The following is a 22446-nucleotide window of genomic DNA, read 5'->3' on the forward strand; positions in this document are numbered from 1 at the left end:
TTTGCTTTATGTTACACTGTTTTTGACTAGTCTGACTTGTGGGCATATCATCAAGGGTCTCCTCTCCGCTTTTCTGGCTTTAAAAGCCAGAAAAGGGGAGATAATGTTTTCGCCCTATCAACAAGAGGGTGCTAACAAGCATAATCACATGTTCGAACCCTTTTTCCCTACGCCTCCCTTTGCATCTCTAATGAGATGCAAAGTGGGCGTTCCTTCCCGAAATAACTTATCAATGGGTACGCCAACAAGCATAGCGATAAGAAAAGTAGCGCTTACCGCGGTTATCACTACTCTCCTTACGGCTGCTTTTAGTTTGATTTAGCCATGATATCCAATGGAAGGTGGATATCATGGTTAAGTATGCCCTGCCCTATCAACAACGTAGCGCCAAACGTTGTGCGATTATCGCTGGAATCCCAGCGATAATTTCACATTGGCAGCTAACTTGGTTATTTTTATCGCTCTGGAGATAAGCGTCGCTGATCTCAGCGATAAAAACAAGCGATAGCCGGCAATAATTATCCTAGCGCTAAGGGCAGTGGGCTCCTGCTCTGGCGCAAAACTGGACAAAGGACATGGGAGTAACCTCCCCACTGTCCTGACCCTCTCCTGGGAGGGTCCCCTGAATCTGTCCAACACTCTCCCGTGGGTACAAAAGGGCTTACCTGGCCGTAGAACCCTAGATTCGACGTGGACCAGATTCTGAACATGAACCCACTGACCTTCGACCGTCTGGACACTCTGGACTTCGCTGGACTTTGACTGGGCCCGACTTCATCTACCTCACTGTCCAAAGCATTGTCTGTGCCCGTGCACCATACAGGCTCTGTGCAGGACCTGTGGAGCATTAAGGGCAACTGAAGTATCTCTCTTCGGGTGGAGTCACTCCCCTCCATTCGCAGGCACTGTAACGCAACTGATCCTGAGCTCCTGCGGACTACGAAGGCTCCAGCAACACAGGAGGTGGGTTACTATGTTCCTTGAGATCGAGCTATCCTCTCACCAAGATTGAAGCCAGTATTCCTTGTGGGGACCGCATAACCCGAACCCCGGTGCACCGAGTACTTTTGCTTGTGCATATGCTTGTTGGCATTCCCCAACTAACTGCATTGGGCTATCGATAGCCCCAACCTCTGTGCACATTTCGTACAAAGGACTTTGGCCTCCTCGGACTCAGTGCCCTGCAAACTGTGACTTTGTGAAACTGCTAGAGGTCCCCTCGCGACTCCTGTGCCTTTGCCCTGTGGGTCCACTTGAGAGACGACACTGCTTTTCTTGGGCTCCCCTGGTTGCTCCAGACTTGCCCGACTCCCCTTGCTGTGGTGAGTCCCCTGGCCCTTACTGGGCCAGACCGTAACCTTCTTTGATCTTCTTCGTGGGTTGCCGCTGCCAAGGCTTGTTGAGGCTCCCGCCGGACACTGACCCCTCAGCACTCAACATCCTTCATGGGACAGCTTGTATATGGCTCCTGGTCGTCCTTGACATCTCCTAGTCCCTGCAGCTGTAGAGTCAAGGTCTCCATCTTCACATCTGAAGCACCGGACATCGGTGGGCCTTTGTCTACCGAGCCTCTGGTCACTTCTGAGTGGCCCAGACTCTGTCCCCTCTGCTTTCAGGTTTCTTCCAACAAGAATTCACCTGTGGGTTCCACAGGACACTTTTCTTCTTTCCAGCAGTGGCATTTCTTTGAAGACTCCCATTGAGAATGAGGGCGGTTTCTGACGCCACTTCAGCCCTAGGTACCCGGCTTCCCTGGGATAGGTAACTCTGGTACTTCGGTATACACGGGTGGGGTGGCTCTTCAACCTTCTATGTTCAAAAGGATTCCGTCGTGATCCACTGGGAATGATCCTTAAACTGTAAAACTGCAATGGCGACTCTCCCATTGAATTGTATGTAGCACGCAATCGTGTTCTCACACTGCACCCGTCCTTCGTGGAGTCCCTACTTACTCACCTTGGGTGGTTCCTTGGAGTCCCAGTGATTCTACATGCTCTAGACACTGTCTTGACTCGAGTCGTGGTTCTTATAACACTTTTTCGGTGTATGGTTTGGTCTACCCTTTGAGTCCACTGTGTATTAGTGTTAATTACGATTGTTTCTGTGCTACAGTATTGTGTGCTTTGTGTTTATCTGTGGGGTATTTATGGTGTGTTATAATAATAAATACATATTTTTATAACTACTGTGTGGTTCTACTTTCATTTAACCAATACTATAAGGTTGCATTCTGGTAAAACAAGCTGCTTAACATTCCTTCAGAACTAAGCCTGAAGGCTGCTCTCCACAGCTACCACTTTGATAGCTTTCTAAGGTTGTTTGGACTGGTGCAAGGTGCCCACTTTAATTAGTAGACAGCACATACCAGGCCAACCTCTCACAGCTACCATGGTGGGTGTTCCATATACTCATTTATATCACCACAGTATGTGACACTCATGTGGCTCTCACTTTGCCTACAATTGATTTTTAATTAACACCACTGTGTGCTTTGAGCATGTCGTTTTTATGGAAATACGTGTGCAGTGTATTGGACTGCATTTATGAATTTGTTGTCTAATACTTGTTTTTATCTCATTAGGTTGGTCATCCAATTACAGGTACCATACTGTAGGTTTTCTAGGTTGGTTTATCAGGGACACATCACCAGACAACCATCTACATTGTGTAGATAGATTTGTTTATACTGGTCCTGACGAATCGCCGCTAGATTTAAGGACTACTAGGCGAGAAACATGTAGACCACTTGATAGAGCGCCAACCCTGATACATCACTTCAGAAGTGCGCCACCTCGTTTTTAATCAGGTTGGAAACCCTTTTGATTAAAATTGTTTTCTCTGCTACTTCCAATTTCTGTTTTTAACTTGGTTCTTTCACCTTAACTCCTTGCATCTACACATATAGGCTCCTCACCCCCTCGTCACCAAAAGGCTACTTGGAATAGAAGATCTCCGCCAAAGAGTCCCTCATAGGGAGCCCATCAGGTATTGCAGCGCCAACCTGACGAGGAGCATGCCCTATGATGAAGAATGACAACCAGACGGGTGTATGAGGGCCCTAATTCCAACAGGAGGAATTCCCCGTTCCCCCTGTAACCAGTGAGGACTTATGACGGCCTAGCCCTTTTGTACCCCTGCACCAACCAGGAACTGCATACCTTTTTGTATCCCCAGTAGTAGGGTCAGCCAACACAGGGTCGGTCAGGCATCGATCATCACTAATATGGGAGGAAGGGGCCCCGCTATTATATTACAGGACGGTTCGGTTGTCCCCTACCCTCTCGCTCTGTTGGGGACCACGGTTCCGCACCAGTAGTGGATGGCCCAAGCCCCAATGGCAGACCACGCCCTCTCTCGGGCCCCTAACAATTCATGCTTCTAAATCAGCGAGTTTCACCTCAATGAGCCCCAAGCGATCGTACAGCCCTGAGAGCTTGGAATCAAGTAGGTCAGCAGCCACTTTACTAAGCTGTGCCAGAAACTCCCCAGATAACTCTATGAGATCAGGTAAAGTATCAGACTTTGCGGACCTAGGGGTTGATAATTTCAATGGATTTGGTATAATCCATTTGGGTTTAATTACTCTATGTTTTCTCTTCGTGCGTGGTACTTTCGTTTGCTTGGGTGCTGTAATGTGTTTTACACCTTGGTCCCTGTCCAAACATCCTATAGTAAAAATAGCTGTTGTAATATAGCCCTCACTAGGCTGAGTTGTGTTGAATGCAGCAAAAGCCATTGATAACCGTCTTTCAGCAAACAAAATGTTTTTATCCAAGGCACTCACCGCCTATTAAATATTCCCACCCAATCTGCCATTTGTTTTGCTATTGCCTAGTTTTCTCTTCCACATCTTAAATGCATCCAAACAGCCAAGGCACACTGGGTAAAGTTTAGGCGATAATATGTGCAAACACTAAAGGTGCAATTAAAAAACACAATACAACTCGATATAATCTGAGGGTTGAGCTAAAACATCAGGCCACAGTACATTTAGAAGTAAGTAGCCAAGGCGGGTGTCCCAGGCTAGCCTTGTTTGGCTAGCCTTGTTTGGCGGACAGGTGCAAATGAGCTCGCTCTTGGCCCCGTCAAGGCCCGCGAACAGGCGCATCCCGCACAGCGGGCAAGCTCCCCTCCTTAAAGCTCCTGCTGACATGCTGATATTGGGGCTAAATACCTCACTGCAGCGAGAGATTGTGGCCCCTGTAGTCCCGGGCCATGAAGAGCGGTTTTACGTGCTTAAGGACATGCTGGCAAGACTTAAGCCATAATATGTACAGCCAGATGATTACGGATGGAGTTAATTTCTCGTATAAAGCAATTCAGTTAAATATGTAATGACTTAACATTGGTCCTTATGATATCTGCAGCGTCAAGGTTCTCTTCAGAGTTTAAATTCTAGGAATAAAAACTTTATGCATAATGATTTTGTAGAATTTTTTCATTAAGTTAACTGGAGAGGGTTTGTTCGTATGGTTAATAAAACTTTTTAACAGAGTAATGGGCACAAGTTTGACCATATGGCATTAGGTACTGAAGTAAATTCAAAGATATTAAGGTGAGCAATAGGCTTGATCAACCTATGCTTAATGGCCCTTGTATTGGGGACATGATTTTAAATTATTACAGGACCTTTACTACACCCCATTATCGATGGTATAAATGGAGTTAGGGGCGACTAAGGGCCTGATTAAAAGTGCGGCAATCATAAGACCGCCGCACTCGCGCTAGCGGTGGTTCTTCTGCCGCATTACGACTTTAAAAGTCATTGCGGCGTAGGCCCACCTCCTGGGCCAGGGAACAGACACTTCCTAGCGGTGGCAGAGCTGCGCCACAATCTAATATGCTGAGCGGGACTAGCGCAGTCCCGCTGAACATATTACGAGTTTCTGCACCACCAGCTATTTGATGGCAGGAGCCCCGCCATGACAAGGCTGGCGGTGCAGAATCAAAGGGGCCCTACAGGGTCCCCATGCTCCCAGCCATGGGGATACATTCAGGGGGGCACAACATGTGCTCCCCTGTCTGTATTCCCCCAAAGTTCCAGCACAGCATGGACGTCTAGGCCCATGTCATGTTTCCCAGGCACCCCCATGAGAAAAGCCAAGGACCGTCCGCCTTACACAAGTTCAACTTGTGATAAGGTGGACGGTCCTTGCTTGGCTTCGGTGGTGCCGAGTCAGCACCACCAAACTCGTACTCTGCCCTTAAGTGTTGTCGTGGTCACTGCATCCAGGGAGATGCAACAAATCTTTGCTGCATGTCCTATTATTAAAATCTATTAGGATAGTGTGTTTTGTCAGCTAAATATTGCATTAAACTAATACAGTATAGGACATGCATCTAGCATTCCACCCTCGGTCCTGGTGTTTACATCTTTACTTTTTCTTTAGCTCAAATCAGCGTAGCTCCAACTGGCTTCGAAAGGACTTGCCCTTGAGTGGCCTAGAAATGTCAATTTTATAAAATGATCCTCGTAGATAGAGTTAGGTTATGAGAATATGAGATCCTTTAAGAAAATGGATGTCTATGTTTATACCTGGTTACAACCCAGAAACAGTTTGGAATTAATGTATGCGGTCTCACTGCTGGAGGCAATAGGTATGTAAGTTTATTTATCATTTTTGTTTCTCTCTGTTTCTGGATGAGGAACGTTGCACTTTATGATGCATTTGAACCTTATCCTTGCATTGTATGAATTTCTTTTGACATATTCTTAATAAGAAAATGAAATATTATGTCTCCTACTCTCCAGCTGATCGTAGCAAAACTGCACTGCTTACTCCCAAAGTATAAGGAGGTAGTTACAGGTAAAAAGTAAGATCTACGAAGGAAACATTAGAAGGGAAGAAAACATAAAGCAATTTAGGAGATTATAGGATACCTTCGTTTTCACATTTACATCTTTAGAGCCCTCTCCTGCATTTGGGCTCAGTCCACACAATTGTATTTAGAAAATATTGTGATATTACTGTCCAGGTGTTAGGAAAGGTGCCTTTCGTATCAGAAAAGGTATGTGGAGAGTTAATGGGTAGATAGTCTTTAGATCAATGGACCATCCAGATAATCTCTATGGGCCAGATGTATCAAAGTGTTGCATTGTCCTTGCGTCACGCAAGATAACAATAGGGCAACGCAACACTAAAGTCAGATTTACCAAGCCACGTAAGGCTCTGCGTGGCTTGGTACATGTGGAGTGATGTGAGGCAGTGCAAATCTCTGCCTGAAATACCCTGCCCCAGGAAGGCGTTCCATGGGTGGAGCATGGGTTTTCCTACGCATCCATCCATGGATTTTGTAGCGTTCTTAGATTTACCATTAGTGGTAGACCTGGGAATGCGTCAAAATGCTACGCCTCCCCAGGTGAGGTGTAACGGCGAGAAATATTTTTATTTCTCCTCCTTTTTTCCTCTTTCTACGTATGCTGAAGCCCTTTCTTCACAAAAATAGTCCTGCCTGCAACGCAGGCACCCTTGCACCATACGCAAGGGTACCTGCATTGGGGCTAATCAGCCAAAAGTGTGCCAGCGCAAGGAGAGGACAGGAATGCACCTTATAATGTTAAATATGGCCAGCACAGGAAGGCGTCTTGCTGCGTTCCGTGAAATATTGATAAATCTGCAACTATCTGTGTACATCTTCCAATGGCCAGAGTGTCTACATCGATTACGTGTATACGAGTGCCCACAAAGTCATAGAGGACATCCAAATAAGAAGTGGTGAAAAGCAAATGGTATAGCAGGAGAAGCGAGACAGAGAGAATGGCTATACATTTTAAATGTGTGTGTAAAGGCTTAGTATGACTAATAGGCAGTAGGACTGTATAGCCAAGGCATTGTTACCTATACAGTGTGCATGAAACCTTAAATTTAGAAGAATGCATGGAAGATAAATAGCTAAAACAGATGTGTGTGAAGAACACATGTCAGGGACTTCACCCCATATAACCAAACAAATATGTTGGAGGCATACCTCTAAAGGACTGTGTGTGCTGCGCTTGGCTAGGCTGTGTACTGCTATATGTTGTTGAATACCATTTAATACAAAGAGTTTAAAAAAAAGAACACAACTAATAGCATTAACTGAAGTAGGAGTAAAACTATAGGTGGGAGTGCGCGGTGCATCTCACTTTATCGGATTGTTCTAAAGTGAAATGTGAACAGTTGGCATGTCATAGGTGATGTCTTTTATTATTTTAAATATGTGTATGGTGAATGTCGCTAGAACCATCAAGGTGCGTAGACAAAAACCAGACTGTCATTTTCTAAGTACATAAAGAGATTCCTGTTTCTTATACACTGGGGAGAGTTTTCAAGAGCTTTGCTCCCAACACCTCATACTGGCATCCCCTGCTGCAGAATTTGTAGTACAGGAGTCCAGTGGGTGCATGCTGGACGGGCAAATTGGCCTCAAGACGTTTGTGGAATTGAACCAGCACTTTGAGTTCACATGCATCCTTCATAGTGATCCAGTAGAGGGCCTTCACAAATTATTTTGTATGCTGTTGGTGTCCAGCTTTGGAGAGGAGTCTTGCCGTAATGTTTGAAGGATGTGATATTTTTGAGGGTGTTACATTTTGGTGGGGATCAGCGTCTGTGAAATTGTTCAAGGCGATGGGGTGCTTTTGAAGGGCAAAAGATAAGAATGGGCCTAGGGTAACTTTGTGACTTCTGTCTTTCTTGGTATGGATGATGTGATCAAGCAGCAAGTGAATGACATGAAGGGCAAAGGTGCCTGAGTGTAGAGTGTTCAGCTTGGGAGAGTCTAGAGTCAGGAACTTGTTTTTCTATCATTTTCCATATCTGTTTTCAAGCCCGAAGGCATGAGCAGCGTATTTGAAAAAGGTGAGTAAATTTGACAGTTTTCAGGTTTACATACATAATGTAAATGATGGAATTGAAACCCTACCCACATAAACAAACATGGAAGACTGCTAGAAACAGAGTGCCAATTGCAACAATTCACAAAAGTGGCATCTCCGTCTGCATAATTCTGTAAAACATGAGCCTATTTTGAGCTAGGTAGGGGCACCTTCTCAACAGCCTCTGCCCTACCTCTGCACCGCCACAGTTCCAGTGGTCTATGCTCCTAATGTAAAAAGTATCCATATATATCAGTGGTTGATATCAAAGCAGAGGCAGGGAGACCACCATGCTGATGTTTTCATAGGGTGGAGGTGCACTCCAACAGCCCAGCTTGTCCCACTCCTATGGTAGCAGGATTTCTACATGTGGCCTGCAACCTGCGCATATGGAAAACAGCCACGAGCCTCTGAGACACAGGAAAGAGGACATAGTGACACTCTGCAGCTCTGAACACCGGCTGCCAGCCCGCTGCCACTCTTTCGCACAGTCCACCTTGATTAAAAAAATCAGACAGCTAGAAACACTACTCTGTTCTAACCAGACGTGTGCCGGCCAACCAAAGGTACGTTTTTGCCACGTTTGTCAGTATCTCTAGCTCTACCTCTAAATTAGATGACAAGGAAGAGGGCCGCAGGAGTGTGCCAGGTGGAGTCAGTAGTATTATCCCACCAAATTCTTAAGGGGGGCCCTAATGTGAGTGAAGAAAGGAATTATCACTTTATTGCTAAGATCTGACTCAATGGCAGCAACAGCAGAACAAGCAGAAGAGTGAAGCACTAACAAAGCCCAATGAACTGGCAACTTACCGCAGTATTCGGCTCAATAAGTCTGTACTGCAACTCTTTAGCGGCTTCCCACTGACCGGCAAGACACAGTCTCTCCAATTCACACACTTGTGTTCCAAGGACATTACCCAAGGCACACACCCCACCAACTGCACCTGGGAAAACAAGAACAAAAAATAAAAGCACCACGTGATACTTCATTCATTTTTTGTTGAAGTGAGTAAACCAACAAGTACCTTAATTACTGAAAGGAAAACACAAACATTTTTATTAAATACTAGCTTACCCGTCGCGCGTTGCTGCGATCTCAGAAGAAAGGAAATTTAAGGAAACTTGTTAGGATAACATTCAATTTACATTGTGTCATTTTTATTGAAACTTATTCATTTTAATATGAAAAACATTTTAAAGTGTTGTTTTAATACTGTTTATTTATTCGAATGCTTGTGGATACTCTGTATTTTTTGGTTTTCCGACTGGTGCGTACACGAATAAATCAGGAGGTTTTCCGACACGTGAGCTGGCCACATACAGTTGTCCATGAGAGAAGCACAGATTCTCCAAATCTAGTCCACACACTTGCAGCGATTGTCCTTGTGCTTTGTTGATGGTCATTTCAAAAGCGAGTCGCACCGTAAACTGTAAACGTTCAGTATTGGAAAGATTATGAGGGCCCTGGGGGGCCGATATTTAACACTTTTTTTTTTTTGCCAGAAACCTTCGCGGGAGTGTACTCAACAACTTCCCAAAGTTTCATGGCGATCGGATGAATGGTGTAGTAATGCATAAAGGACAAACAGACATACTTTCGTTTTTATATATATATAGAAGACTGTAACTGTTTTTAGAATGAATGTTAGGTTTAACTAAAATGATGTCTCTGACACAGTTCTGAAAATGGAGATGCCAAATCACGGTACACAATGACATAAAAGAAAGTAATGTAAACAACCAGGCCTCGCAGGCAAGTTTATACATCATTCAGTTAATTCGTTCTCCATCTGTGACCACAAGACTATAACTTACATTCATAACGTCTGCATTTATGTATGCATATACCTCAGCTTCAGGCGCAATTCTTTTAATGTAATTTTTGATTAAGCCAAGTTATCTGACTTTCAAGCAGAAAGTTGCAAAAAGGTAGTTGATAGTTTTCTTTTTACATTACTACATGATGTGTTTGAAGTCTGAGAGACCCCATATTGTTATATTAATAACGGGTGTTAAAATTTTATGTGTATGGTGTTCGTCATTTATGGCGAAAATATGGTATTTTAGACGTACTTCAAGGGGATTTGGCACTGCCTCCTTAAGCCGTCTGGCTTCTTTGCATTGGGATCCTCAACAAGTGTCTTGTAATACTGTCAATCAGCCCACAAAGGTGCCTTGGGGTCACCGATTCACTATTGCCTGTTCAGGTGAGTCCTTCCACTGCCTCAGGAATTCTTGTGGGACTATTTTAGTCTGCTGCACTGGAGTGCCATGAAGCGATCAGGTTGTAGGCAGAACATCTTTTCACATTTAAAAATATGCTAAGAAAAGAAGTTCTCACTGATTTCTTTTTTGATTTGGTACTTGAGCTCTCATAGTGTCCAAAATAAAAACACATTTTAACTCGTATGTAGCAATTACACAAGGAGTTTCTGCCCATATGGACTACATGTTCCATCATGCATTACGTTTGGATATCATGGCGCACATTGCTATTTGAAAATAATATTGTTATATGAAAAGTGAGCAGCAATTGAGAAATATGTCATGACAGTTCTAGCATGTACATTAGTCGATCAAAATAGGTGTTGAAGTATGTGTTCTTATGTAGGACATTTGATAATGCACTTTCACCTATTTGTTACATTAATGTCACCATGACAAAGGCTTACTCCGCAGCTGAAAGGCGATGTTACATTAATTTTCTGACCTTTTTACGTATATTGCTAATTGAATGACATTTTTTGTTTTTGTTTTTTTAACATTTCTAGATTTTTTTTTAAACATACAGTAAGATTTTATTACTGTACCTAACTAGGCTTACACCCTGCCTTGCTCAGCTTTCTGCCCAACCACCCGAAGGCCGTGAGCACCATCAGGGTGACCGCAGAGCTTGACCTGTGGCCAAGCCCTGCATCCAACACCCCACAGGCGCACTCTATATATAGGGTGAAGGCTGTGCATGGTAGTGTTTTTTATTTTTGCCCCAGGGTATGACACACAGCCGTACCTAGATAAGCGGGCATCCCAGGGGATAATGACAACACTTTTTTGTTTACATTTTGGCCCCCGGAGCTGTCACTACGGAACCCGCATTGTTCCCACCCTCTTAAGGGCTAGGCTATCAGTGTATCCCTATCCTGCCCTCTCATATCGTCCGAGGATTGAGTCCCTGAGTCCTGTAATGATGGGTGCAAAATTGATATATGTTGTGGCCAGTCAATTACATTGATCTTGCAGGACCAGACAAGCAAATTGTGTTTTTCCCTGCAGAGACCCACGGGAGTCTCGTAAGAGTACCCTGGTAATATCGATTCGCAAGATATCTATAAATATTGACCCTTATTTTCCTAAAACTACTGAAGGGATTTACAAAACGTACACTTTCCTGGATAAAAGTCTAGCTTTCTGCAAAATTTGGTGTAATTCTGTTCAGCCATTTTTTGGGATTTGCTAAGTTCCCAAAGGAAAATTTACTGGGGAAAATGTGTTTTGGGAACCCTTTTTTTACCCGACGCCTATTTGACAGATGACCCTAAAACGTTCCATGAAGGAGCTGAAGTGGATGACTTTTGTTTGGAAAGTTTTGTGAAGATTCATCAAAAGGTGCCAAAGTTATTAGCAAACCAAAAATCCATTTCCTTGGGAAGCCTGGTCCTAACTATAACTAGTCAGTCAGTGGCAACCTCCCACTTCCTGATCAATTTGTTATAGTTGGGTGTTCTGCAGTGATGTACAGAAAATCTCAGGGTCACATCGCCCTGTACCTTGGTGTCGCTGCCCTTGAATTAAAGATTAACCAATAAAGAATGTAAAAAAACTTGAGTACAAGTCACAAAACCTAGGATGAGCTGGGATAGATATAGCAGAGGAACAGCGGTCATACTGTTGTTCAGTCGAAAAGATGATCTCACAAAACGGCCAACATTGTTTAATACATTTTAAATATCTTCACAGAGTGCATTACACCACAACTCGACTGCACAAATACGGGTTGCGGGAAGATGATAGTTGCATGAGATATGGGATTAGGGAGGGGGCAATTTCACTCATCTGGCTTGGGACTGTCCTAGGATCCGCACTTTCTGAGCTGCAGTGTTTGGGGCACTACAAGACATATCAGAAACACCCACGCCTGCAACACTATTAGTAGCCCTCCTAGGATATGACAAAGAGAGGCCAAGGGCATCCCGAAGATTAGTAGCACTATTACTACATACAACTGCATACTACTTGCAAAGAAAACAATTGCCATAGATGGATGAAGGGTCCATTGCCCACATTATAGGAGTGGTTCACAGACTTATCGTATTGCAATACTCAGTCGGACAATTACAATGCTCTCAGGCCATTACGTTGCAGACCATGAAATATCTGGGAACTGTATCAGGCATACCTTAGGCGTAGGGCAGCAGAGGAAAGGGACGGGACAACAGGGAGAGGTTAAACCCGTAGTGAGGCATACAGATACATCTACCTGCATTAATCCGTAGGGACGACAGGTGCAATACCCAAGAGTATGATGCAAATGCTGGGCGATCATGATTAGACTTACTGAATTGAAATGTATGGAATATATTGGTTGTTTTATGTACCCCTCTGACACAAGTACTCCCCGTCTCGCTGATGACTTTGGGAATGTTTCTTTTCGCTTTTAAGAAGTTTTCTCCTATTAATGTGTGACATTATAATACAGACACGGCTACTGTATTGTTTAAATGTGTATAAAGGGAAAAACAAATTTAAAGAAAAATAACAAGTCACAAAACCTTTAAGAACAGAAGTACATCTCACGGTTAAGAGCTGTATCACACAAACAGCTTTGTGTGTGTACAATTTGTATTGCTTCAATTTGTCAGTGGTGAAAGGTTTTGATTGTATTTTTCTTTATGTAAATAATGTAATATTATTTCCTGAGGGCTTTATTTTACTTCTCTACTTCAATTATTTTCAAATGGAGAGTGTTGCCGTATCAATGGTTGGCCATGTGCGGTGCTGGACTTACTACTTTTTAAAAATTGTTTTTGGTAGTAACTTACACAGATTTTGTGACTAAGCAAAGGTAGTAAACTTACTTGAAAGTCTAAATTATTCAATAGTGTAAGTTACCTTTGTGAAACGTTTTGTGTGATAAATGAAAATATTGCAGTAACCCTTTTTCAAAAGACAACTCCAAACATCATCAACAAAAAATAGTTTGTGTAATATGGTCAATACTATCAACAACTGAAAATACCTCTCACACAAAACTGTTTACGCGAGTCCCTGGTTTTCCAAGCGTATCATTCATTGAAGAATGTAATTAATTTACTCAGGCTTGCTTGTTGTTCAGTATGATCGCCCTATCACAAAATGCACACTATCTGAAAAACATGCCACATTTCTGAGTGTTGGATGAAGGCTGTACAGATTCACCAGGGTCTAAAGAACCAAGCCTTTGAAAACCACAACAAAACTGATACTTTATCAGCCCCAGACCACTGCCAGAGTTTCCATCAAACCATAGAAAGTGATCTTGGCAAGTACTTGACGAGGAGCTCTACCTGTCTTGAATAGAGATAGTCGACTATTAATTGCTTTCCAGTTGTTAAACCAGATATCCTGAGATAATCTGCTTTAAAAGGTGCTTTTCAAATACTCTTGAATAAGTTAATTATTTTTTAACATATTCGTGTATAAGAACAATGTTTTTGGAACTTTTTTCAGGCAAGCATTCTGAAATGGTTTAAAAAAACAGGCAAACAATAAATTTGGCAACTCATCCACAAATATGTTGGCCTTTGAAAAGACTCACAGAAAAGTAGATTCCCCAAAAAAAGAACCGTGATAGATCCAGTTAGAGTAAGTGGATTTAGGGACAAAGGGAAATCCTATTGGTTCAATACAAATACCAACTGAATAAAACATAAGACAACAATGTAGTTGACGTTCACCATGCTTACAACAGTCACTACAACATGAAACACCACACATCAACATCTAAAATACATAGCTGCCAACTGCTCGTTTTTGCCGGGACAGTCCCGGTAAGATGCAAACTGTACCGGGTTAATTAACTTTCCTGGGACTGCCCCGGCATGCCTGCTTTGGCGCATAGTTGGTGAATCACTTAGCCTTGCACAATCTGCAGATTTTTCATTTTAATAAAACATTTTTTTTTCATTTCAAAAGAATTTTATTATTATAAAAAAGCAAATAGATATACACAATACATGAAAAAGTGATACAATTGATAAGAGATAAAAAGCAATTAGAAGCTGGAATTCAAAAATGAGTCGTAACCAGGACATCAATAAACAAAAGTAGCCTGCCAAAAACTGATAAATGAATGAAGTGAAATAAAGTAAGTGGCTAGGCAAAGTCTACAATCAAAAGTATCACTATCAGCTGGTATGAGCAGGGGAGGAGAGGAAAGGAAAAAAGAAAGAAAAAAGAAAGAGAGAAAAAAGGGAAAAGATGGGAAAAGGAAAGAGGACCGAAAAGGAGAAGAAGAAAGAAGGAGAGAAGGATTTCCACCGAACCACCCCAACAAACAAGACGCCATTCATTCAGACAAATCGAAGGGAAATTGTTCAATCAACCCTTTTGCTGACAGATCCATATAGTTATCCAGAGAATTCCAAACTCCACTAGAAATAGATGGAGAAAGGTGAGCATGATCGACCGAGATATGAGCACTTCGCAAGAAGGAAACCCAAGCCCACCAAGTGTGATAAGAAACAGCAGAAAAGGATTTCCATTCCATAAGAATTACTTTCACTGCAATAGTCAATAGGAGATCCAGCAGCTGTAAATCCATGGTATCTAAGGGAAGTGGGGCTGGGGCAGCTAGTGGACCCAGAAGAATTAATGGGAAGGAAAGTTGGAACTTAATATCAAAGATGAGCATTAGGTGTTTGTGAATGAGGTCCCAAAAGGGTTGGAGGAGGGAGCATTCAAAAAACATATGCGGAAAGTCACCTGGTAGCAAGCCACAGCTCCAACATAGGTTATCCTCTTTGAGATTGAGCGAATGTAAACGAACAGGAGTCCAATGAAGGAGGTTGACGGAAAAAAATGTAGATTGCATTAACGATGGGGCGATCTTATTGCGAAGAGAAAATTTACCAATCATCTGCCAGGTGTCAGACGAAATATGGTCAGTAACATCATGATCAAAATGGTGCAACCACTTATGTTGAGCAACCGTATGAGTAGGTAATGAAACGGTTGATAAAAATCTGTAGATTTTAGAGGCTACATGACCAGATTTAGTCCATATTTGAAAGAGAGAAATCGTAGGGGAATTAGGATGAAGATGCACCTTAGCAAGAGCTACTTTGATTTTAAGAAAAGTATAAAAGTCCAAATTAGTTAAAGAATGTTGTTGAGCTAAGGATGAGAAAGGAAGCGGCTCATTATTAGAACCATAGAGGTGTCTAACAAGCAAGATCCCCTTAGTAGCCCAATAAGACATCAGAGAAGGATCAATATTAATTTTAATTTTAGAATTCCGCCAAATAGACGACCACCTGGATTTGTGCAGTGGAATCGCCACTTTCTTGTCTACCCTCCGTACCGCAGCAAGAGTATCAAGAATAATCGAGCGGGAGAACAGGATAGACAAGGTAGATGCAGTGCAAAACGAGGCAGTCGGTAATGGAGAAGCCAATTCCTGCTCTATTAACAACCAAGAAGGAATATGAATAGGGGGAACAGAGAACCATAGAGCACCTTGAGACGCCAAAAAGGCAGTTTGGTATTTTTCCCAATCAGGAAGATTGCAACCTCCCATATCATAAGGCTTTTGCAAGAATTTATATGCAATCCTAGCCCGTTTGTCATTCCATAGAAACTTAGAGGTCAGAACTTCAATTTCATGAAAGAAGGAGTCCAATAACTTTACTGGGAGCATAGATGACACAAAATTAATAATAGGTGTAATCATCATTTTGAGGGTCTGAAGGCGACCCCACCAGGAAATGTGTTTAGGAGACCAAGTATCCAAAAGACGTCATACTTTAAGAATAGTCTGGGTTTCATTATAGGCAATGGTAGCATATAAGGTAGAGCAAAAATAGATACCCAAATATTTTAACTGCTTAGACTGCCATTTGAAACCAGCAGAGCCCATATGCGTAGAAAAACAGTAGGCATTCAAGGGGAACATCTCAGTCTTATCCCTATTTAAGGTGTATCCTGAGACTTTCGAAAAAAGGGAAATCGTATCCGAAATAGCAGGGATAGACAAAACAATATCATCTGAGAAAATAAGAACATCATCCGCGTACGCAGCAGTTTTAATACTATGGGGTCTAAAAGCAAAACCTTTAATGTTTGGGTTTATCTCAATCAATCTGAGGAGAGGGTCTATGGATAGTAGAAACAAAAGTGGAGATAACGGACATCCCTGTCTGGTGCCCTGGCGAAGATTAAAAAAGGACGACGTAGCACCATTGACCCTTATATTAGCCCTAGGTTGAGAATATAGGGACATTACCATATTAATGAAGGAGTCGCCAAGATTATGTGCACATAAGACAGCTCGAAGAAAAGGCAAAGAGACCTTGTCAAAGGCCTTTTCAGCATCAAGGGCCAAGGCCGCGGCAGGGAGAAGAGAACGTTTAGCTGCACCGAGGATATGGCAAAATGTATGTATATTATCGGGCGCAAGACGGCCTTTTACAAACCCCGTTTGAGAGGGGTGAACCAGTTTAGGAATGAAGGACTCTAATCTCTTGGCCAAGATTTTAGCAAAAATTTTAGCCTCCATGTTAAGAAGGGAAATAGGACGAAGTTTTTGGGCTCTGAATGATCTTTTCCCTCTTTTGGAATCACGACAATGGTAGCCTCAGCCGCCGTGCCAGAGACAGAGCCATCCTTAATAAAAGCGTCAAAGACAGATTGAAGCTTGGGAACAATCACTGGAAGAAAGGTTTTATAGAACAGAATAGGTTAACCATCAGGCCCTGGAGATTTCCCAGAACGAGTAGCTTTAATTGCGGCAATAATTTCTTCAGGAGTAATCGGACCATTTAAAGAAGTGCTATCTTCCACGGATATCGACTTCACCGGGACAGATTTCAAGAAGTCCTGACACTGCTCAAAAGAAGCTTGATTAGAAGGGGTATATCATTTATCGTAGAACTCACGAAAGACTTCAAGAATTTCCCCAGTCTGAAATTTTTTAGAACCAAGATGATCATTAATAGAAGAGATTTGAGACTTAAAGGAGGAATCCTGAAATTTTAATGTGGCCGCGAGAATCTTCCCAGCACGATTTTTTAACAATAGTCCTTTGGATTTTTGAGCCTGAACCCCAATATGGGCTCTTTTGGTAACTATAGTATTATATTTGTACTTCAATTGCTTGATTACCTGTAGACAAGATTTATCCTTAGAGTGTCTAAAGGAAGACTCTAGACTTTTTGTTGCAGTTGCTAGATCTGTAAGTTCTTTTTTAATAGTAGCATTCCTTTTCGACATACATTTAATAACCTGGCCACGGAAGGTACATTTAAACGAATCCCAGAGGACAATTGGGGAAGAGACCGAGCCTTCATTCTCAAGGAAAAAGGTTTCGATATCCGTAGAAAACTGATCAATTTGGGCATCATCATACAAAATTTCTGTATTTAGTCTCCAGGAACGAGCTCTTGATTTAGGAGCAAAGGACAACAAAGTAAAAGTAACCGCGGCATGATCAGAAATCAGGATAGGATGAATAAGCGGAGAAGAGGAAGCCGAGACCAGAGAGGAGTGAACCAATAAATAATCAATATGAGAAAAGGTAGAATGAGGTGAAGAAAAGAAGGAAAAATCACTACCAGTGGGGTTGTGAAGACGCCATACATCCTGAAGATGAGTTAGGGAACACATGTTAAGCATTTGTTTGAGATTTTGGAGGGCGAAATTAAAAAGCTGAATTCCTATCTAGAATGGGGTCCATTGGTAAGTTAAAATCTCCACCGACTATAAGATTCCCAGAATGAGGTGTGTCCTTCAATTTTTTGGTAACCGTTTTCCAAAAGGACGGATCATCCTTGTTAGGGGCGTAAATATTCATGACATAAAGATCAGTATTGACCTAGACAAGTACAAATGGGACACATTCATGCCCCAGCCAAATGCACAGCAATTACGCCGCCCTTGCGGCATTGAAAACTTTCACCATTATCATCTAATCTTCATGTTTAGCCATTATTTATTTCTCCATTTTACTGCATTCTTCATGCTCTGTATTTTTGAAATCCACGTCTGAAGTGTTCTGAGGCTATTTTCCAAGTTTCTAATATTCATTCAGTGTCCATCCGGACCTCTTCAATAAATACGCATAATGCCAGGCTCATCTCAGGCAGTGTTTATTTCGTAAAAACCCAATGCATTTCGGGCGGCACAGCGCCCTTCTTCGGGGGTCACTGAAACATGATAAAACATTTTCCAATTAATCATCCATTCACGGAAATACATATGACATCAAATGAAATCAACACCCTAGTTTCTGTAGAAATACAGCATTACACTCATCTATAGTTTCTAAACTTGTGGCTCGTGGTAATCCTTCCTAAGCTCTTGGAGCGTTATCTGTTTAATTCATACATCACCCCTCCCAATATTATACCAACTTGAGCACCGGGTTGTCTACATACATATCTGTCCATTCCCCGCAACCAACTGTACCCTTTCACTTCTCCAACCCACATGTTTATCTAAACGTTTAAACTGCCCTATCTGCGTGTAACCTTTCGAACCTTCCGACTTCTGTCTCACAGAAATGTTTACAAAATTAAACGCCAGCCTAGTAACGCATCTTCCCTCCCTGTTCCACTCCTAACTTTCAAATTACTCGCATCCTTTGTTATCTGTGCTCACGATTTCAACCTAAATCTAAATCTCACACGTTTTAGGCTGCTTGTTAAATCCAAAAGTCCTCCGAGGTAACGTACCTGCCGTGTGGGTTAAAAGCCTCTCCCTTTCACCAACAGTTGCGGCTCTGCTAGTAAATTACTTCACCTGTTTGCTTATCTAACTGCGGACCCACCCTCCTTGCTCACTATTGGCCACTCCTGTTTCAAGTCACGATTAACCCCTAGGTGTCTTTTCAGCCACCTCTGTTTCTAACACCATGACTAAACTGTATTCCCCACAATGCAGTGTCTCGGTTGTCCTGCATCACGTTTGTCCGTGTTCACTTCATTAATACCAGTTCTCCTTCAAAAAGTACACTTAAAAATCCGCTGGAATCATTGGTATTGTGTCTTTCAAATGCTTGCGATGAGCCCTGATGTTATACCAGTCACGTGGGTTCATTCCTTCTTCTTATGCTTAGATCCTATGTTCATTAGATACGTGGGTGCAAAACCTATGGTTGGGCTAAGTTACGACATTTTCTTGCATGAGTAAGGGATGCACACCTTATTTTTAACAGTTATTTATCTCCGTTTCTTTTTCTTCCATATTCCTCATCCTTAGATTTGTGATAGCGTGCAGATTGGTATGTGGCATGCCCAAATGCCACCAGGTACGACCTAGACAAGTACAAATGGGACACATTCATGCCCCAGCCAAATGCACAGCAATTACGCCGCCCTTGCGGCATTGAAAACTTTCACCATTATCATCTAATCTTCATGTTTAGCCATTATTTATTTCTCCATTTTACTGCATTCTTCATGCTCTGTATTTTTGAAATCCACGTCTGAAGTGTTCTGAGGCTATTTTCCAAGTTTCTAATATTCATTCAGTGTCCATCCGGACCTCTTCAATAAATACGCATAATGCCAGGCTCATCTCAGGCAGTGTTTATTTCGTAAAAACCCAATGCATTTCGGGCGGCACAGTGCCCTTCTTCGGGGGTCACTGAAACATGATAAAACATTTTCCAATTAATCATCCATTCACGGAAATACATATGACATCAAATGAAATCAACACCCTAGTTTCTGTAGAAATACAGCATTACACTCATCTATAGTTTCTAAACTTGTGGCTCGTGGTAATCCTTCCTAAGCTCTTGGAGCGTTATCTGTTTAATTCATACATCACCCCTCCCAATATTATACCAACTTGAGCACCGGGTTGTCTACATACATATCTGTCCATTCCCCGCAACCAACTGTACCCTTTCACTTCTCCAACCCACATGTTTATCTAAACGTTTAAACTGCCCTATCTGCGTGTAACCTTTCGAACCTTCCGACTTCTGTCTCACAGAAATGTTTACAAAATTAAACGCCAGCCTAGTAACGCATCTTCCCTCCCTGTTCCACTCCTAACTTTCAATTCTATGTCAGGACAGGAGGCTCTGATTATGCTTTTCTCATTTCTTTAATGAAATGCTCAGCAGCCAATAAATGAACAAAAAACTACATCTCCCATGAACACCAGGGAGTAACCATAGAGTACAGCGTATAAAAGGTCCACACACTAGTCTGTCTTCCTCTTTCTTTGCTGCTCCGCAGCCAGTTAAGTGCATTATCTTTCTTACTCTACTGTTTGTGTAACATTGCTTGGCATTCTACTGTTTATGTAATATTGTGCCTTGTTGCTTACTGTCGCTTTGCGCTTTGCCATTGCGCAGTGTGTCGCGCGTCTGGGGCTTGGGCTCCGTTGTTTTTTCTTCGCGCTTCTTCGCCGCTTCAGCGTGCAGTTTGTATAGTTACCGGAGCGTGTGTCTCACCTCCGTTTTGGTCGCCGAGCGCTTCCTAGCTGCTCGCGCGCTTCTTGTGGAGCGGGAGCAGGGGTTCCGTTTGTTTTTGGAGCGCGAGCGCTCTTCTGCGGTTTTCACTGGCAGGCGACAGTCGCGCATGCGCGCTGTCCCATTTCCGGTTGTTTTCTCTTCAGCTGGTTCAGTGACGGCGTTTGTTGACGTCTTGCCCACGGCCTGTCAGTGCAGTTAACCCCGTCTGACGCCGAGGTCTTTTAGGACTTTGGTAGTGTATTTCTTGGCATAGGCTCTGCCTAGAGTGTTGTTTGGTGCAGGCTTTGGCTCCCTCCACGTTCTAATTGCTAGCAAGTCAGGTTTCTTCCTGCTTTTAAGCCTGCTTTGGGGTTTATACACTCCCCCTTGACTTGTGTTTCCAACACTCCATAATTTTCTAGTCGTCTTGTGGGCTTTTTACCTCTACCTTGGTGTAGAATGGCTGAATATTTTGATGACGTAGAAGACGACTACTACTATGCTGATGAGGAGGAAGGCTCCTTAGAACAGGACTTAGTTGACCAATTAGACAAGGGTGTTCAACAGTCCGTTAACAAAGCACTAGTACGTGCTATTAACCCTTTGAAGCGTCATCTCAATCTCTATGCACAGCAGCAGGGCTGGTTGCCTGCTTCCAAGAAAACGGCGAAGTCGCCTGTTAACCCTCACAAGACTGACTTTCAGCGTCTGGCACAAAGTTTAGCAGCTGCGCCATCCTCAACTGCTGGTCTTCACGAGGCTGATTCGGACAATGTGCTATCTTCAGCATCTTCAGACCATGTTTCTCCTCCACCTAAAAAACGGGTCTGTAAAGAACATTTTGTAGACGCTCCCGAGCGTCCTACGGTGCTCAATTTCGAGCCTGCAGACATAATCCATCCGAACTCTTCCTCATGGGTGCCTTCTCCAGCTGTAGCTGCCTACATTGAGGCGCATATCCGCCAACCTTTTGAGGCTTCAGTTCATGCCCGGTTGCGCTCAGAGTGCCCGAGGCCTGATTTGTCTGCCCATTTGGCTGAGACACCAGACGTTGACCCCATGATGGTCACTTATTTGAAAAAATATGCCAAGGACCCGAAGAAGGGCCTTGATAGATCTTGGCGGTCTTGTCAAGATAAGATGTTAGACCTGCTTGGGCCTCTCACTAAGATTTTGGACCTTGGTTTCAGAGCACAAGAAGCTTCTGCCCTTGTGAACCCAAAGGAGATGATCGAATGGGCGCAACGGGCGATTTGCCAATTGGGTAATGCAAATTGTGCAATGTCTGCGGAACGTCGCAGGTCCATCTTGTTAAAGCTTGACCCTAGACTCTCTGAATTAGCCACTTCTGAGTCGGGCCCTGAGGCGGACGGCCTCCTGTTTGGTCAGCCATTCCTTAAGGAACTCACGCGCTTTGTATCCACCTTCAGTGGCATTGACAAGGCGCAGGCCTCCTTGCGGCGAGCCATGCGTCCGGTTTTTGGAAAGGCCGGACGAGGTAGGGGACGCTCGTTCGGCCGTGGTTCTGCCAATCAGTCCCAGAGAGGCAATTCCTCTCAGCACAGAGGCTCCTACGACGCAGGTTATTCATCGAGAGCCAACTTTTATCCTTCCAGAAAAGGAAAAGGCCAGTACGGCAAAGGACGTTCCGGTGGTCATCAGGGACAATACCAAGATTCCCACTCTACAGGTGAGCCTGATTCATGCATGCGATGTGATGTTAGGGGGTCGCATTCAGTTTTTCCTGCAGAATTGGCGCATGCTCTCCGGCGATGCTTGGGTGCTACAAACTGTTCAGGGGTTCAGAATAGCATTCTATCACCCGATGCATCAGACTTGTCCCCCTCCTTGTCTGCGTTTTTCTCTTCAGGATCAGGTTTGTCTCTCCGAGGAGATAGACTCTCTTCTCAAAAAGGGGGCGGTGATTCCA

At 43.2% G+C, this 22446-nt stretch overlaps 1 protein-coding gene across 2 annotated transcripts in view; it reads right to left on the reverse strand.

Annotated features, from left to right (window-relative positions):
* Nucleotides 1–22446, reverse strand: part of HOGA1 (4-hydroxy-2-oxoglutarate aldolase 1) — a 120135-nt gene that overhangs the window by 15468 nt on the left and 82221 nt on the right. For both annotated transcript variants that reach the window (XM_086922622.1, XM_086922623.1), the window contains one exon: nt 8669–8802. In XM_086922622.1, coding sequence (XP_086778748.1) covers nt 8669–8802 — 134 coding nt within the window. The remainder of the gene's footprint in view (nt 1–8668; nt 8803–22446) is intronic.

The sequence above is a fragment of the Lissotriton vulgaris genome, chromosome 5 (assembly GCF_964263255.1).
Source record: "Lissotriton vulgaris chromosome 5, aLisVul1.2, whole genome shotgun sequence".
In the NCBI taxonomy this organism is placed as follows: Eukaryota; Metazoa; Chordata; class Amphibia; order Caudata; family Salamandridae; genus Lissotriton; species Lissotriton vulgaris.